This window comes from Theobroma cacao, chromosome 4, assembly GCF_053813885.1.
Source record: "Theobroma cacao isolate CCN51 chromosome 4, ASM5381388v1, whole genome shotgun sequence".
Taxonomy (NCBI): domain Eukaryota; kingdom Viridiplantae; phylum Streptophyta; class Magnoliopsida; order Malvales; family Malvaceae; genus Theobroma; species Theobroma cacao.
This window is the reverse complement of record NC_142642.1, coordinates 34,764,657-34,783,439: the sequence shown is the minus strand read 5'-3', so window position 1 is coordinate 34,783,439 and position 18,783 is coordinate 34,764,657. Positions and strand designations below refer to the sequence as shown.

Below are 18,783 nucleotides of genomic sequence, written 5' to 3'. Positions count from 1 at the left end.
AATTATTGTAGATATGATGTTGAATAGAGGCATAATGCTGTAGAAGATAATCTATAGAATGAAAACCAAGTATTGAAAATTAAAAAAAAAATTATTATGTTATATGTATAACAATTCTTACATTTCGTTTGGGAAACTTGATTGTCAAATTCAAAAAAAAAGTCTTATAATATAATATATGTAAAAAAATTCGTTTAACTCGATGATAAAGTTATGTATTTTTAGATTACTTTTTTCAAAAAATTAAATAATTAAGAAAAAAACCATCATATGTCAAATGTCTTCCAAAAAGAAGAAAAAATGGACAATCCCAATCCCAATTAAATAATTAAGAAAAAAAATCATATGTCAAATGTCTTGAAAATAAAAAGAAAAAGAAAAGGATAATGCCAATCTCAATTAGGGAGCCTTGACCAAAATTTGTGGATAATAGGTAATGATGTTAACGTGGGATATGGTACAAATAAATTGAATTTGTACAAATTAATACTTCATAAATTTTTTTACGGTATAATATATTGATTTTTTTAAATTTTGATTAGAATGTCACATGGATTCATTAGTAATTTAGTATTGAAAATAGATCATCCATTTCAAAAAAATATACTAGATACATAAGTTTAACTGTTAATCAATTGTTAATGTTTCTATTGGTTTGACAACGTGATAATATTGTTCGAATAATTTTACTTTTTATTAATTTTAAACATTATCACACTATATAAACTATAATTTTTTATTTTTTTTAATTTTTTTCTCTCCTCACACTACCTTGGGGAGAGCAATCTTATCGCGGTATGTTGGTACGGTATAAGAGAACTTCGTCGATAGACTTAAGAGACAGGAAAATAATGAAAAAGAGTGGAGATAGAAAAAAGGTATTTTAAACATTTTATATTTGTCCATTAACACATACGAACTGTTCATTTCGAATACTAATAAATTCGTATTAAAATTTTAAAAATAAGAATATTTTATCTATATTTTTATTTCATAATATGAAAATGAACTCTTTAATGAAATTTTGTATTAAAATTATTCACTCATTAACCAGCAAATAATTTAAAAGTCGAAAATAGACAAAGAATGTGGAAAATTTAGCCATTATTGAATTTTCCATGATGTTAATTGTTGGAGTGTCTTGTTTCAAAATTGGACAATTTGCATTTGTTGAGTCTTCTATGATATAACGCCATTGAAAAATTTTCACAAAAATACAGAACAAATTTGGAATTTGGCAATGTCGACTTTTGTGTGATACTACCCGTTTCTGTCTTCTTTCAAAATTTGCATCATTAGAATTACTTTGGATAATATCTGATTCGTCTTAGAAAGAAATTTGTCGTTTTGATCTGCATGAGGCCACCCACAAAAATGCATTAATTCCGAATTAAAAATTTTCTAAATATTTTTATTTTTTTAGAAAAAAAATCTAAATGTACAATTCTATAGTATGTTCACTTATAAACTAGGAGGTCATATTTGGAAAATTTCAAGGAAACCAGAAATAATTTAATTATTTTTTCTAATGGAAAGATATTGTCAACATTGATGGTGACTGTAGGTCTGAGATCACATTCCTTTTGTTCTAGGAAGGAACCAATTTTCCAACATTTGTTTTTTCAGCCAATGAAATTTATACATAGAGGATGGCATAATTCACCTGCTTTTACTCTGTACGTATTTTCCAAAATTATTACATAGATCCTTTTTCCCATGTCTTTTTAAATTTGCTATTGTCAAATTTACCCTTCAAAAATATATCACCAATTTTCAAGTAGCACTTGATCATATTGAAGGAAGGAACTGAGCATGCGCATCAGGCAGTGAAGATGTAGAGGATAACTAACAGTGAATGCAAGAAAAATTCACTTGAACACAGTAAAAAACATACCATCAAAATTTAGAACACACATGCATTTCTATATGAATCAAGCAAAAATGGTTTAAAAGCACATGTATATTGCTCCAAATGTTAAACATCTTGAAAGTGGAAAAAAGGGGCATGCATAGATGTAAATGTACTTGACATGCAGAGGGAATTCTCTTCCACAAGAGGCAGAACACATATGAGGAAGCAAAGGAAAATTGCAAACAAATCATTAATTCACCAAAAATCATTGCATGAACAATTCCCATCTTTAAAATGGTGATATCTCTTGGCATCTCGGACAACAATTTCTCTCTTTGCAATGTTGCTAATGAATTTTAAGACGGTGTGACAATCTCCGCATACGCGAAGATTCTTCACTATTCTTATTACTGTTCCTGGTACACCCTTAAGCAGCCCATAAGCCACAGCCAACCTCTCACTATGCCAAAATAGTTGCCTCTCCTTCTCTTGTTGTTCCATGTTATGCAAAACACTGCTAGTATCAGGAACATAACCTCTTCTCCTCATCTCTACATCCAACACCTTCAGCAAACCAAAAATCTCAGCCTTCATGGGATGAGATGTTTCCCCAGCATAAAACACTTGGCTTTCTTTTCCAAAGTCAACGTAGCTATAACCTGGATCCCTTTTTACGTCCATAGCTTCCAGCAAGTGCCTTGCTTTTGAAGCATGTTCCCATAAACTGGAACTAGAATAAATATTAGATAACAGGATGTATGATGAAGGTTCTTCAGGTTTTAAGCTCAGAAGATGGTCAGCAACCCTAATAGCCATTTTGGCATTCCCATGGTGCTTACAAGCACTTAACAATGCTGCCCAGGTAGGCTCATCAGGCTTAAATGGCATTGAGTTAATAATATTCTCAGCCTCATCAAGGTATCCAGATCGTCCAAGAAGATCCAACAAACAGGTGTAGTGTTGCAAGGAAGGATGAATTCCATAATCCTCAGTCATGGACTTAAAAAGTTCACGGCCTCTGTTTACTAAACCAACATGGCTACATGCATATATCAATCCAACAAAAGTTACTTCATTAGGCTTTACTCCAAGCGAAACCATTTTATCGTACAAGGACAATGCTTCCTCAGCCTGTCCATGCTGAGCTGCCCCAACTATCATTGAAGTCCAAGAAACAACATCTTTTTGCAACATCTTACTAAAAACATCTCTTGCTGCCAATATATCACTACATTTTGCATACATGTCCACAAGAGCATTGCTTATAAACATGCAAGATTCATATCCAAGCCCTATAACAAGTCCATGAACCTGCTTTCCTAGTTCCAACATTGCTAGATTAGCAGAAGCACCAATTATGCTTGAAAGAACAAGAGGGTCAATTATACTAACCCCTTCCCTTCTCATCTCAATAAACAAACCAAATGCATCAACCTCATTTCCGCTCTGTACAAGCCCAGATATCAAGGAAGTCCAAGCAAACAAATTTTTCAGAGGAACCCTCAAAAATAACTCCAAAGCCTCTTTTTTTCTACCTTTTCTAGCATAACCATATAGCATAGCAGTCCAAGAAGCCATATTTTTCAACTTAATAGAGTCAAAAACGACTCGACCCTCTTCTGGCAACCCACATTTTGCATACATATCAACCAAAGACGACTTAACAACATCATCATCAAAAAATGGGGACACCAAATAATTTGCATGAACTTGCTTGCCTAGCTTAACAGCCCCCAAGCTAGCGCAAGCCTTGACAAGGCTAGCAAAAACAAAATCGTCAGGCAACAGCCTGTCAAGTGAAAACATGGAGGGGAACAGAGAGAGGGTCTTGTCGGGGAAGTTGGCTTGGTTGTGAGCAGTGAGAACCGTAGCCCATGAAACATGGTCCCTTTGGGGCATTTCATCGAATAGTTGGATAGCTTCTTGAAGGAGGCTGCATTTGGCATAGACGTTAATGAGAGTGTTGAGTACAGGGGAAGAGTGGGTTAGACCAAGCTTGATGAAGTGGGCATGGAGTTGCTTGGTGGAGCACGGGGAATGGTGCTTGGCACAGTTTTGGAGTTGGTGAAGATAGTGAAAGATTGGCATACATTAGCTTTTGCTTGTCAAATGGGGCAATGGGCTTATGGGCATAGGGGAATTTGAATTGAGCACTATTTCTTTGCTTGTCTTGCGCCTTTGAACGTTGAAGCCAAGCCGCCGGTGTGAAGAATACATTATATTATATTCTTTTTGGGCCTTTCAGTATATTTTTTAAATTCGAGTAAACTTTTTGAAACATCAAAGGATACCGTCTCATTAAAAAGTAAATTTTAAATTTTAAAAAATTTAAAATAAATATTACTTCTTCAAATATTTATAAAAAAATAATTTTTTGTAACACTATAAATAATTTTTTGCTGCAAGAACATGAAGCTCAAACCAATTGAAACAATATTAGTCTCTATTAGAGTTGTGTTAATGTCCAAACCCTTTTGAAATACTGCAAACAAGAGAGACCGAGACTAACTTCAAAATTATATATTTAGGATTTTATACTTATTATTGTTAAGGGAAGAAGAAGAAGAGGAGGAGGAGTTTGGGAGAGAGCAAGTTGGAGATAGAAAGTTTTTGTTTTTATTTATTTTTAAATAATAATATTTAATTTTAAAATTATTTCTCAGTGAGAGATGACACCATTTGATGCCTTAACAGTGTATAAAGACTATACATGATCAGTGCATCAAACATAACTGAGTAATCATAGTCATATTCACTTGTAAAGATTAGCTATTTCCTCCTTGTATTGAGCTACAACTTTGTCTCTTCGGATTTTCATGGTTGGGGTCATTAAGCCACCATCAATCTGCAACATAAGAATGGTATGCTTGAATCTAACATCACAAATGCAGAATTGCTAATCGCGCACTGACAGCGTGAAAGTCTTACCGAAAAAGGTTCATCTACAATAAGGATGGGTCCAATTTGAAACGAACACTCGGAGGTCCTGCGTGAAAGAGAATCAAGTCAGACAACAGCAGGAACCCATTGAAAAATTGCATTAGATGGATTGTTAAACCTCTCCTAATAACAAGACAAGTTTTGTCACTTTTTGTCTCAGAATACTAAAATATACATCAACAGAAAATGAAAAGGAATACAGGCAACATATGCACAGGCACTGGTGTAGCTATGTACAGAGAAAGAGTAACCCTCAATAAACCTGAAAAAATTGTGAAGGGAGCTGCAACAAATCTAATCACATGAAACAAGCAGGAAACGTAAGTCCCAACTTTTTTTGACATGTTTTGGAAAAAAAAAAATTTTGTCTACTCCTGGACTGAGTTATGGAAGTTGAAAGCAGGTTTGAAGCCTACAAAATTTGCTCAGAGGGCAAGTTGTATTATTAATAGAGGAATCTATCTCTCTGTAAGGTTTCCATAACACAGTAAACATATTAACTTTTGATCCACATTCCTCAATACCAACCCTAGTTTCTCTCTCTCTCTCTCTCTCCCTCTTTAAAGTACCGCAACAGAAAAAAGAGAGAGATAAAAGGGGGAAGGGGGGGGGTTGACACCTTTACAGGCCATCAAAACAACTAAAATAATTCAAATAACTGAATCGAAGTGTTACCACTTCCACAATTCTTCATATAGCAGGCTTGTCATTTTGCCCTTGCCAAGATCGGCGGCATCTGCATCTACAATAGATAAATTTTTCGCTGCCTGGAGTACCTCATCTTTATTTGGGACAATGATAGCTGCAAGGCGTCGTTGATCCTGGATGCAAGATTTTAATCAACAAGGAAAAGTTAAAAGTGTAGTCAAAGATGGAAATGATACATGTACCTAAATAAAAAATAAAAAATAAAAACTATGTGCTAAAGCCACAAGCAACTTCATGGAAAGAAAGGTGTCCAACTTGCCTGGCCAACGACAACAATCTGTTGAATAAGACTACTCCTCATAGCAGCTTCTTCAATCTCTAAAGGTTCAACATTTTCACCTATTTTCTCCAAAGAAATTATTTTAGTTAATAAAGGAAAGCATAATGAATGAGTGTTTAACAGAGTTTAGATAAAAAGAAGAGTTCAAAGTAATTTGCAGCAGTAGAGTTCAACTTAGTATAGTTCCACTAGCAATGTACTATCACATAAGTTTTTCTGAACATGAGAGCACTATGTCTCAAACGTACAATCTCCACCAAAAACCTCCTTCATCCAACCACCTGAACTGAGCCCAGGCTACTTTAATCGGGAATGACTGATTTTGAAATCATGCCAAATTCTAGGAAGAGATTTATATTATTGTAATTATATTGAAGGCAGGAACTCAGTACGAGCATGATGCCCTAAATAATTAAATTCTGCAAATTTTGTCAGCATGAGAACTAGAAAACTACAGGTATACAGCAAAGAGATATATGTGGTCTCCTGCTAAAAAGTGAGAGAAGAGTGCATATATACATAAGTTGGATATTTAACATCTAAAACATTCAATACTATAACTGAACTAACCTAAAACGGTAACATAACTGGCCAATCCAAACCACTAGAAGTAGATCATTATTTTAGGCTGCTTGTAATAGGGATAGCACTTGCAAGGTTATAGTACGGGTGAAAATTATGCTTTAAGCATACCAGTAGAAAGAACAATAGTGTCCTTGGCACGTCCTTCAAGAACTATCACACCTCCACATCGATGGCTTCGCCCTGCTGAATGGCAAGGAGCAATCCAACCTATATCACCAGTGTTTAGCCAACCATCTTCATCGAGGGCTTGCCTCGTAGCCAATGGATTCTAATCCAAATCAATAACACAAATTCGTCATCTGAGATGCCACAATAACTCATATGCATGTATATTCTACTGACAAACAATGAAAGTTTGATGCAGAATTCCTAGAAGACTAAAAGTCTTATACTCATGTAATTCTTTCCTTCTTAATCTGCAACAAATATTGCTGCTTATTATATGCCAAAAGAAAAAAAAAGGTATGTGTTATACTTGGTTTCATTCAGGTTTTTTAATTTTCTACAACACCAAAAACAGCAAATTTATTGGCTTTTTAATTACCAGAATCGAATCCTTAAACAGAACCGTAAATAATCTGAACTAAAAACTGAATAGGTTCAGTTTCTTGGTTTCAAGTCACCTGCCAACCTAGCACTCAGAAACATGAAAAATTTCCTTCTGTCCAAAAGCATAACTTATGAAACAAGGGATATCCTATATACATGAACAATACTATAACAACATTATTTCCTCATTTTGAATCACCAGGGGCTAATGCCTAAAATTTCTTGATTTTATCTTTCCTTTTCTTTGTAAAAAATAAATAAATAAAAGAAGTACAATACTCAGGCTGCATGTTGTAAAAACTGCATCATACAAACATTTGCAAACATTCTTCACAAGCACTAAACTTTCATTGGTTATCTTCTTGAAGTAACACTTTTCAATTTATTATTACCTTATAGTAACCTTTCATCACTTGTGGTCCTCTGACCTTTACAATGCCCTTGGAGCCAGGTGGGAGAACTTCATCAGTTTCAGAATCTACGATTTTGAATTCTGTGTGTTGAATTGGATGCCCAACTGAACCAAGAACCTTCAAAAGTCAAATCTGAGAGATTGTCATATGATGGAACACTCTTTCCGAAGGTAGAAACAATTTAGATAAGACGAGAAGTACATGAATAACAGTAGACAACATGAAGATAACCTAAAAAAGAAACAATAGTAAAAAATAGAACAGTGAGAAGAGTTTATAGTCAAAATGGTTGTTCACTTAATATAGAAAATTTATACATAATGCACAGAAGGTTTATTTAGATAAACAACAACCATTTAAAGTTTTGGAAAGAGTTGGACTTAACCCAATACGATACATTTAACATGGAACAAGATTAAGATAATGACATAGATTAGTAAGTCAATGCAACTAGGCGGTTTAGTGAGTATGTGTCTAACAAGGTTTTACCAAGGACTAGACAACTATTGTTTAGCTGAAAAACTTCCATGCAAGCATCCAGGTGATTGAAAAAATGATGGCTCAAGTAGCTGCACCTGGAAAATCTGCGTTTTGGTTCAATTTCAAGAATTCTTTGTAGGGTAATATGGTATATAAAAATTTAGTCCCTTTTTTGCATTTCATCAAGAGAGATAAAGAAGTCTCAAACATCTTAAGTGTGACAGTGTAGTCACGAATGTGATGATTGCAAGGTAAACATGTCACCATTCTTTTCAACATGATAAAGGATTCCAGCAAGTCTGGGGTTCAACCCGCAGATACCGCAAAAATTTTGGGTTATCCACTTAAAATCCACTGTACCAAAAAATCGAATTCCACACAACTCAACTAAGACTTTAAACCCAAAGCACCCTCATAGATCCTTTTCTTTTGATCTGTGAGGATCCTAATCTTCCTAAGAACCTCATCAAGAAAAGGAAAGAAGATAGTACCTGCACTTAGCTGTTGATCTCAAACACATTTCTTTCATAATGCCTTGGATTTAGCAAAGTAAATTACCATTATGCAACAAATAATTCTGTTTAGGAGAATTTCTTCACATTGCTTATGAGAAATCACATGCACTATCACAGGTGGCATTGAAGAAAGAGATGGTATCAATTAAAAATTGTACCAGAAAAAAAATTAGAGGTGTCTTACATTACAGTTAGGTCGTCGAGCAGCAATGACAGGGGATGATTCTGTTAAACCATATCCATTCTGCAATTTCACACCAATTGCCTGCATGCATGTGAATCCAAAAAATAAGAGACAATGACTACTGACCTTTTGATCAGCAAGCTAAGAAGGTATTAGCATCTAACCTCAAAAAACTTGTCAATATGCATAGGCAAACTTCCGCCCCCACTTATGCCAGCCTGGGGGATAAAGATAATAAAATAATCAATAAATCCCAGATCAGATATACTACAGATGATGAATACAGAAAAATAAGAGGCCCATCGGAATAAGGAATTTTGCACATAAGAACAAACAACAATAAGAATTCCTCTCTTTTTTTTTTTTTTTTTTTTTTGCTTTTTGCTTTTGGTTTTGGTTTTTTTATGACAATACATACAGATTCTGGTCGGTCAATAAATAGAGATAACATGAATAGCTTCAGAGGAGAAAACATCAATAACAAGACCATATACAAAATAGATCAAACCTTTGATATTCCAATAGCAGAGTGAATTTTTTCATAGACAAGCTTCTTTGCTAACACATGCAACGGCCACAATATTGCAGCAATAATTCTTGCCCATAACCATTCTAACATGGATACAACATATGAAGGTTGCTTCTGATCCCTTGTTAGGCACAGTCCCTGTTATCAAATAAAAGAAAAGCAATAATTGAAAGGAAACGAGTAACTAACTTAAGAACACTTAGTATTCAGCAAGTGTTATAGTTTGGAGCAGAAGAAGACATTTAGAAGAACTATATGAGTTCTCCAATAGATGATGGTTTTAATTTCCTTTAGTCAGTTGGGTCGATGCAAAAGGCTGCCAGACTAGTCACCATATGCTGACAGAAAATTTTATTCAGCTAGTTACGGAGAAAGAATCATCAATTAATTAACCACATAAACAGAAATGTATTAACACTGATCACACAATTAAGAGAAGTTTAATAATTTTACCAAACAGAATTGCTTAAACAATAATTTTATTAGAAAGGAGCACTTATATGATCATCCCCAGTTCTTTGGGAAGAGGGAAGGAAAAGGGGTTGTAAATTAATTTTCAGGAACTCTGTGGTTTTTGTTAAATCTTTGCCATTGAAATAAAATAATTAAGGGCATCAGATAAAATTGGCTTATATTTCCCACTTATCTCCTTTTATAGGTTTAAGGCTTTACAAAATGAAATCATAGGAGAGTGAGGGTCAGTATTAGAAGAACATAAAGCATAAATCTGCACAACTCAATTTTAGTTTCATAAACTTTGTAAATGGCTTGAAGATATGAAGAAGAGTTGTGTAGTGTCACACCTCGTAAATTCTCTTCAAGTCCATGTATGCCAAGCTTACCCTTATGAATGTAAGTGCTATAAATTTACGAGCTGTGGAGCTTGTGTAAATCTGCTTTTGAATCCCACTGCAAGGTAATCCGTTAAATTTAAAGGCTGCATTTAGAAGCAAGAAGTTTCCTGCCACAACTGATTTGAACAGGAGTCTCATCATGACAGTATAATTATCATTTAACTCCTGATATTTTAGTTATGCAAATATGTCCAACAAACAGGAAGAGCGAGGAACTTTATTGACCAAAAAATATTTAAGTTTGATTCAATTGAGTTAGTATTTAATAAACTAATCATGTATAATGCAACTGGACCTTCTAGAATTAATCTAAAATTACAAGCATAACTCCTATATCTGAGAAAATGCCCATCAAGACCCATTCCTATGTGGTTCTATTTCAGCTTCATGCTGAATAAAAACATTTTTTTCATGAACTTGGAACTTGTGTGCTCCAACAATGTTTAAAAGACAACAGACTAAACCAAATCAACCAAGCTAGTTAAATAAGAATCATCATATTGTACAACATAGTGCTCTAAAACTGTCTCCTTACCCATCTTACTTCAACAAAAGTTTTAAAACCTTATGAGTATTACTTTCTCAATGCCATAAGAATATGTAATAAAAGCATCAAGAAAATTTGATATGAAAGATTCCTAGTACAATCTAAGATCTGTTCGAGAGATCACTTCTCAGTAAGAGTTTATCTCAGTAGATTGTATAGTGAGGAAATTTAAGTTTGATCTTATAATTTTTAAACATGCAGAGGAATTTTTTTCCACAAGATGCTTATTCCAGATATAGTTTATCACATTCATTAGATAAATTACAAGATTGAAAACTGATGGAACACAAAGTTATAGCACAAATGGGGGAAGCACTTACAATAAGTACGTTTCCATTTTTAAGTGTAAGTTTAAGAGAACCCAGTATCCATCAAAATTGAAATGGTGAATAAAATAATCTTAGATTGTTTCCAGGAAAGTGTCCCAAAAACCTTCGCTGATGCTGATTCATCAACAATGTAGAAATCCTGAGTAAAAGACTTACCTATAGAGTGTCTCATACACTAAAGGTACAGATATCAGGTAGTGTGGCTGATAATGTCTCAAATCGTCCTATAAGCAAAATCAAAATATGTAATTAACATATAAAGAAGTAGTAAACTAATAATCATGCCATGCAGAGAATTGATACATTTACCACATAGAACATGACAGTTGAAACATAAAACTGAAATTTGCAATTTTTCCATTTATTCAGAATCAATTTAAAAACTTTCATGTTTTTAAACAAAACATTATAATCATACACAACCAAAAAACATTACCTTCAAATTTCTCACGGTTGTATATTCTTGCTCAATTCCATGCGTAAATATGAAATACTCACAAGCTCGCTCATATGCGTGCCAAGAAGGAAGCATGCTTAGAAATCTATCCCCAGCTTCAGCAGGTACAACATCCCACAAATTCCTTATCTAAAAAATAATTAAGATAAAAAATACTATTATACAGCAGATTACATTAAGCAGGATGTTGCTTTCAATGATAACAAATGAAATAATTAAATGTTATCTACTGAAAAATAAGCACAAATATACAGCTTCAGCAACGTCAGACAGTCTAGTTTGGAACAACCAGGACATCAAAGTGCTCTGCATCAATTTGGGTCAGTCTAGGTTTGGAAAAACCTGGACTTAAAAACATATATGATGCAAGTTACAAAAAAATGAAACTTTAATAACCCACTAACAACTCTAGCAGAACTTTGCCCAGAAAATAATTTCATTGATAGATCGCTACAAACCATTTTGCTGTATTCATTAATTTATCACTAACATTTCAGCATATTACTTCAGATGAGACAGAAATGGCTCAGTACTCAATTAAACTTTTTTTTTTTTTTGAAACTTTCCAAAATTAAAATACCTAAAAGGCATGGTAATCAATACTAAGCAGTTACCTGGTGTAATAAATTCTTATGTGTAAGCATAACACCTTTTGGATTGTCAGTGGTTCCACTTGTATATACAAGGGTAGCAACATCATCTGAGCCGATGGCTTCATATATGTAACCTTGTCCTGAAATAACCTTAATTAGCCAACTGCTACAATGCTTATCGAGGAATTGGGAATTCACAAACAGACAAGTTCATAAGCTATAAGATTCAGATCATTGATAGTGTCCTTTTCCCCCACATACACTCTTAGTTATCCTAGCTGCAACTGTTGTATTCATTCATATTTTTAACCAGTTAGCTATCATGTATTCAAAAAAAAAAAAAGCACTGCAATCACTAATACACTCCTCTTTAAAATGTTGACTCATAGTAAAACAATATGGTTTAGATAAGTTGCACAACATGTATGATTAAACAACAGTAACATGCAAACAACCATACAAGTGTCATCAAGTACACAGTGGCTACTTAGGACTGGATGAAATTTTAGGTAACATAGATGAAGAATATGGAGGACATATATAGAATAAGGTGCTCCCACCCTTCATCCCCTCACTCATTGCTGCTATAATTTTTTAAGTGCAGACATCCCAGATTGTCTCACCATCTCAGTGAATGCAAATTTTTTAATTGGCTTACCACCAATAAAATTAAAAAAAGAAAAGATCCCAACTCTGTGTTAATTCAAGTAAAAGAAAATTTTAAAATAACATCATGTAGGATATTGGGAGCAGAGAATCTCCATCTTCAATTTATCTTTAGCACTACCTGGCCCAAATATTAAATACAAGTTCATGAGTATATGTGTCACCTAGCAGCCTAAATTCATCATAAATTGAGTTTGTTTGAGAAAACAGTACTAAAATCAGAAGTCCTACCATGAACTTGTGACAGGTCAAAATTTGTTTAAAACCAATCATCTGCACATGCAAAATGTACAGCTAATCCAAAAAAAAATGTATAAAAAGTTGCAAAAAGATTTTGATTCCAAAGCTCCATTCTAGACAGATAAGATCTTGATTTCTGTTCAATTGACACTCAGGTAACCAAACAGCAAAACAACACAGAAGCACATACGAAAATACATGATTAAAACAATGAACTTGAGGATAACAAAGTGAAAAGGAAAAATATATGATCCAAAATTTGAACACAGTAAATCAACCTACTAGCATCATGAGAATCAGTAAGACCAACACGGCTTTCTCTTCCTAACTCCATGATCTCCCTATAACTGAATATAGGCACACCCTGTGTTTCACCAGTGGCCAGGCATGATTTCTCACCCCAAAGTAGAACAATAAATCTCATTGTTGCCTTGGAACAAAATGTTCCAGCAAGACGATTGAAAAATTCAGGATTGTCAACAACAAGCCCAACACTGCCGTAATAATAACATAGAATCAGCAAGTTCTGTAATACCAATTACAATGAAGGCAGAGTAGTCCAGATAATGAAACCTTAAGAAGCATTTGTAACTTCACAATATAAAATAAATAAATAACAGTTGATCAGAAGACATGAAGGTTTCTGGGTGTATCAACTGTTGATGAGAATAATCATTACTTCTTGAAAACATGTTTTCTCATGAATATATGCAGATTATATCTGTGTTATCAAATTAACAAGAGAAAATACTACAAATCATTAGTATTAACCAATGCTCAATGAAGGGGTAAATCCCACAAGAGGATGGCTCCTGAAGACGTGCATGCAGATGTAATCTAAAGAGCAGATTGGTGCTCAAGTACACAATAAAAATGAGATAGCAAGTCCACATAGGTTAACATTGAAATGAATTCTAAGGATATCCATCCAATTTAAACAAAACACAGCCTTCCAGGACATGTTTTGTTTACAAAAACAAGATAAGTAGAGAAGTTTACTCAAAACAAGAAAATTAAAGGTCTTTTCTGTTACAAAATTAAACATTATACAAAATCACTTAATTGATAATTCAAATATAATCAAACCTTTCCGAATGATTGTATATGTGTAAAAGCTCTTCCACAGCTGATCTTGACCCTCTGACAACATTAATTGCTCCCATTGCCATTATACCTTGGCCAAAGAAATGCACTGATATTATTTTCAAAATTCAGAAATTCAACTACTAATAAAGTTGTGACTGAGTGAAAGATAAAAGAGTTCCTGCATATAATATTAACCTGTATTAAAGACTATAATAATAATAATAATGAATATTACCTCCACTTCCATACAAAAACACAGAAATTTCAAGACTTAAGAGGAATAGATCTTCTGTCTACAGGGAAATCTTTTACCTCTCACAAGAAAAAATGAGATCATAAAAGAACACCTTTGATGGTTATAACTGCAAGCATACAAAATTTACAAAAAAAAAAAAAAAGGAATCCAATTTATTCGGGAAAAATACTAAGAACTCAGTGTTCCAGTAGGAAACAAGTATGCCAGAAAAACAGAATTTGATGCTGCAAAAGGACTGAAGTGTAAGCCATCTTGCTCTAAAAATAGATAGAGTGAAATGCATGGGGACTAATAGGTGGTTTGCTTTTTGAATTCAATGGAAGTGGAGCACCTAGAAATGAAATAGAAGATATATGGCTAAGTCTTACTAAATAGAGAAAGCATGTGTTACATGGTTGCATGAGCTTTAAAAGTTATGCAGAATTATTGCTTGAATTCAAAATTAACATGTTTTAGGCTCTTGATATAATTGCACATCAACCAACTTTTCTGTTAATCCATGTGCCAGTCCATTCTCACTTGTTTATATAGAATACACTCTCTTCTTCCTTCACCAGTTCTAATAAACAGATTTAAGTGCTCCCAATTCAAAAGCAAATAAAGGAATCCATATAAAGCCAGAGTCCTACTATTGGAAACAGAAAAATGGATCATATGTGTATTGTAAACTAGGAATCAAATGATTAGGTTGGATATACTAACACAAGTACACAACCAAGAACCTTATTTTATAGCTATTGGACTTAAGCAAGCAAGTTACTGGCAAATTACAAATGATATACACCTTGATCTGCAACAAGCCACCGGCTTGAATTATCAGCAAAAAGTGCAAGCTTATCTTCTGGCTTTAATCCAATTAACCTTAAACCTTCAGCAAAGTCTAATATTTCCTGCTCCAGCTGCATCATTGAAGGAGTTGAAAAGTAGGCAATTGGAAAGATATGATGACTTGTTTTGCATAAAAATTGGAAAAATAATTTGGAAATTGGAAAAGTAACATTACATGAACAATTAGTACTATTTGAGACGATGAAAGAAAAAAAAGGTTAAGTATTTTTAGATATTAATTTAGCAGATTCTGCAGCTTGCTTCTCTTTTCTATTTCAATGTATACTTTAATTAGTTTTATGGTAAATTAGAGAAGAATAAAAGTAAAATTTACCTGTATATAAGTCATGGTGGAAGGTGGGTCATGGTATGGATCAACCACTGCTACTCGATCACCATACTTTTCTGCTGAGGACCTCCAAATGTCCGGGACTGCTTTCCATTCATCAGAGACCACTGCATCATTACTTGACAGTGATACTTTTTCTAGTAAAGGTGAGCACCTTCTTATCTGCAACTCCTGTGTCTAGGACAAGAAAAAGAAACACAGGCAGACAGTAAGATCCCAAGTTATACTTCCTCTGGCTCGTCCGAATGAGTATAAAAGAGTAAAAAGTTTAGCAAGGAAAAGAAATTTTCAAAGCTTTGAGAAAACATATACTAACACCCAGTTAAAAGGTTGCAATAACACCAGCAAGTTCAGGCTGACTATAAGAGTATGGCACAGGGATCTACATGGAATTTGAAGTTTTGAAGGTTCAAGGGATAAAAATTAAGGCAGATAAAGCCACCAAGGGGCAGGCTTATTGGCAGCAATGATACATAAAAATAGGCAATCCAGATTACAAGTGGATTAACAATGCAATGGCTTGGTTCATATGCTGTTGGTTTAAAAGTGAAATACAGGGTTAGACCATCTATACTGGGATACAGGCAATGCCCCTATGAACTAGTAAGACAGCAATATCAATACTGTAACACTTAAAAGGAAAAGGAAAACTTATTTTTCAACAGAAAGAATGACTACAAGGCAGGTAAATATTAAGATATTGTTTGTTAGTTACTTTTAATACTTGCTTCTTGCTTCCGAAAGGAAAAGGTAAAAAGCACTTGATACAAAGCAAACAAAATTTTTGAAAAATTAAAAATTAAAAATGAGGGAAGAAAACACATGATTTAATTTTGGGTTATCATTCTATATACCTGTATTTGAGTTTTTGAACTCCAAAAGCGGGGTTATAGGATTGCCATAAGTCCATCTAGTAAATTTATTAATTTCCTTAGTTTTAGCCCAATGGACATCTGGCAACCCTTTAAACTTGCTTGTGGAGTTCTAAAACTCCACCAATGGTGTATAGGATATTTTTCCTTTACTTTTTATACAGAAGAATTATGGTAGAATTAGGGTTGAATTTTAGTCATTTATTCATTTCAATCAATCACAAGTTTGGTTTCTACTAGTATTTGCTACAGACAAATAGCAAAAAGAAACCTAAAAAAGGAAGCCTTAATTACCAGGAAGGACCATGTCATATCTCTTAATAATATGAGGGAAAACTTGAGGTGATGTCCTGGATTATTGACTTTTCCATAGAAATGAAAGGTAAGGACCACGTGACATGTTGAAATCTCTTAATAATATGAGGGAAAACTTGAGGTTATGTCCTGGATTATTGACTACGCCATAAAATCAATCCCCAAGTAACTTCATCGGAGCAGGCATTAAATTATCCTTAACTCTCGGCTACTCTACTTTCTGGAACTCTTTTAAGCAGTTTGAAATTTTCCTATTGGTTCAAAGGTTTTATTCTAAACTCAGCATTGATTAAGTCCACTCAAATTCAAATTCAACAGTTAACATACACTTAAAAAAGTGAATTAGAAACAGAAAAGGTTACAAAATTGACGAACAGAACTGATTCCAAAAAAAAAAGAAAACAACTTGCAGAAGTTGAAGACATTCAAAACCTTATCTTTTCATAATTCTGACAAGAACCCATCAAAGCCGATTATCAGCTATGATCACATAATAATTCAGCAAAAAATCAAAGAGTTAGAAAAAGGAGAGTTTGAGAATCACCTTAGATTCACAGAAAACTCGAAATTTAGATCCTGGGGAGACCCGGAACCTGACTCCAGGGAGCTTTGTCACCAAAGTTTTGGAGCAGTGCAATTTAGAACGAGAGAAAAGAAACGGAACAGAGTTATTACAATTATCAAAAGATGTTAAGGACAACATGGTTTCCATTCTCTTTTCATAAGATGAAGAACAGCAAGAGGGAGAAGAGGAAGCTGTCTTTATGGGATTTATCGAAGTTCCCAACATTTTAACATACAAAAGAGAACGTAGAGAGAGAAAGAGAGAAGGAAGAAGGCAATCAAGTTATGGGGGGTTTTGTCAGGAGTGAATGATGGGATCTTGTAAGTGGCTAAGTTACAGAAAAAAGATCATCCTGGGATTACAACTTTCGCACAAACCAAACAAAATTTAAGAAAAAAACTTAAAACGAGAAAAAAAAAAAAAAAAAGGTGTCGCTATCGACATCGACTACTAATGGTACATTGGTTTTCTAACCGTATAGTTATAAAGATAATAAAGATAGTTCTAGGTAGCCATTATTTCTTGCTTTGTTTTATCGGTCCATCTCCTTTTCTTCACTTAGCTTAGCTAATGCTTAAAAAGGAAAATTACTTGCATATCCATCTGCATTTGGAATTGCGATCGGAATAAGGTAAGCCATTACCAATTTACCAGATGACTGCATCTGTTTTTTTTTTCTATTGCTGCACTTTCATAGTTTCATTATCTGTCAATGGTTTAATAAATCAAGTAATCTTCCTTAAGAACCGAGTCTCTACCATGGTTTGTAGTTACTGCATATCTGTTTTTCAATGTCCTATCATCCAAAGCATCTGTTTCTTGTGCTGAAGGGCATGTCCTTCATGGGGTTCCATTTAAAGGAAAGGAGGCGTAGGGAGGGGAGCTAGTTTTATATTTTTTTAAAAATTTTTTTATAGGTTTGTTTTTTATAGAAAGATTTTATATAGTTTTGTTTTTACAAATATTGAATTTATAATATAACTGTTTTATAGAAATTATTTTTGTCTACAAATATGAAATCCGGTTCCATCACTAAATCGAGAGAATTTTAAGCAAATGAGTGATTATTTTTTATATAATATTCAAATAAGTTCTTAAACTATTTAAAAAAATTTAAATAAATTTTTATTCTTTTATTACGTTAAATCAAACCATTAACTTTTATTTTTGATCAAAATAAATTATTGATTAATTATCATTAATTATACAAATTATAAAAACTCAAAACGACAAAAGACTAAAATAACATGTAAATATAATAAAAACTCAAAACCACCTTCAGGACAAAAGAAAGATTGATGGTAAAAAGATAAAAGAAGATTCAAAAATTTTATAATTATCAAAAAAACCACCCATTGTAAACAAAAAAAAAATCTGCAAATGGCTCAATTGAATGACACTCGTTATTCAATTAGAGCCCAATTAAAACCTAATTTGAACTCATTTTTAATACATAATATAAATATAAAGCCTAATTAGAACTCTAATTTGAACTCACTTTATAGATATTAGGTGAGACAATTGATTGGTACAAAGAAAGAAAAGCACTAAGGCCTCCTCAACCCATTTGCCTATAATAGTGTTCTCAGAGAAAGTTCAGCTTCTTCTCTTTTCTCATAGGAGAAGAAGCATTAAAAGTAAGTATTCAAAGTAATACATATATTTATTATCATTTTTAATATATAGTGTATATTTGGTTTAATTTTTTTCAATTTATTTATTTTTTAAAAATAAAAGTCATGTCAAATATGATTTTTTGAGAAATTTTTTTTAAAGAACAAAATTTTTAAA

General features: G+C 33.3%; 2 protein-coding genes across 2 annotated transcripts; both read right to left on the bottom strand.

The window, feature by feature from the left end:
• Positions 1-2,088: 2,088 nt before the first annotated feature.
• LOC18602628 (Pentatricopeptide repeat (PPR) superfamily protein) lies at positions 2,089-4,055 on the bottom strand. The gene has a single exon (XM_007034139.3). The coding sequence runs from the start codon at positions 3,938-3,940 to the stop codon at positions 2,108-2,110; it is 1,833 nt and encodes a 610-aa protein (XP_007034201.2). The 5' UTR covers positions 3,941-4,055; the 3' UTR covers positions 2,089-2,107.
• A 390-nt stretch (positions 4,056-4,445) lies between these two features.
• On the bottom strand, positions 4,446-17,366 carry LOC18602627 (putative acyl-activating enzyme 16, chloroplastic). Its single transcript, XM_018119911.2, has 18 exons — positions 16,972-17,366; positions 15,226-15,417; positions 14,848-14,962; positions 13,808-13,895; positions 13,004-13,215; positions 11,837-11,955; positions 11,202-11,351; positions 10,922-10,989; positions 9,839-9,944; positions 9,015-9,173; positions 8,671-8,724; positions 8,507-8,587; positions 7,307-7,444; positions 6,474-6,633; positions 5,760-5,839; positions 5,468-5,613; positions 4,781-4,838; positions 4,446-4,697 (listed from the first exon to the last, which is right to left on the bottom strand). Exons 1-18 carry the CDS (start codon positions 17,215-17,217, stop codon positions 4,605-4,607), a joined length of 2,265 nt encoding a protein of 754 aa, XP_017975400.1. The 5' UTR covers positions 17,218-17,366; the 3' UTR covers positions 4,446-4,604.
• Between the last annotated feature and the right edge of the window lie 1,417 nt (positions 17,367-18,783).

Bases quoted from the DNA above. Each gene is read 5' to 3' on its own strand.
- LOC18602628 (XM_007034139.3), bottom strand. From the start codon at position 3,940: ATGCCAATCTTTCACTATCTTCACCAACTCCAAAACTGTGCCAAGCAC.
- LOC18602627 (XM_018119911.2), bottom strand. From the start codon at position 17,217: ATGTTGGGAACTTCGATAAATCCCATAAAGACAGCTTCCTCTTCTCCC. The intron at 13,216-13,807 runs GTTTGATTATAT...TTATTACGGCAG, and splicing joins ATATACAATCATTCGGAAAG to TGTTGGGCTTGTTGTTGACA. The intron at 8,588-8,670 runs GTTAGATGCTAA...ACATGCATGCAG, and splicing joins ATATTGACAAGTTTTTTGAG to GCAATTGGTGTGAAATTGCA.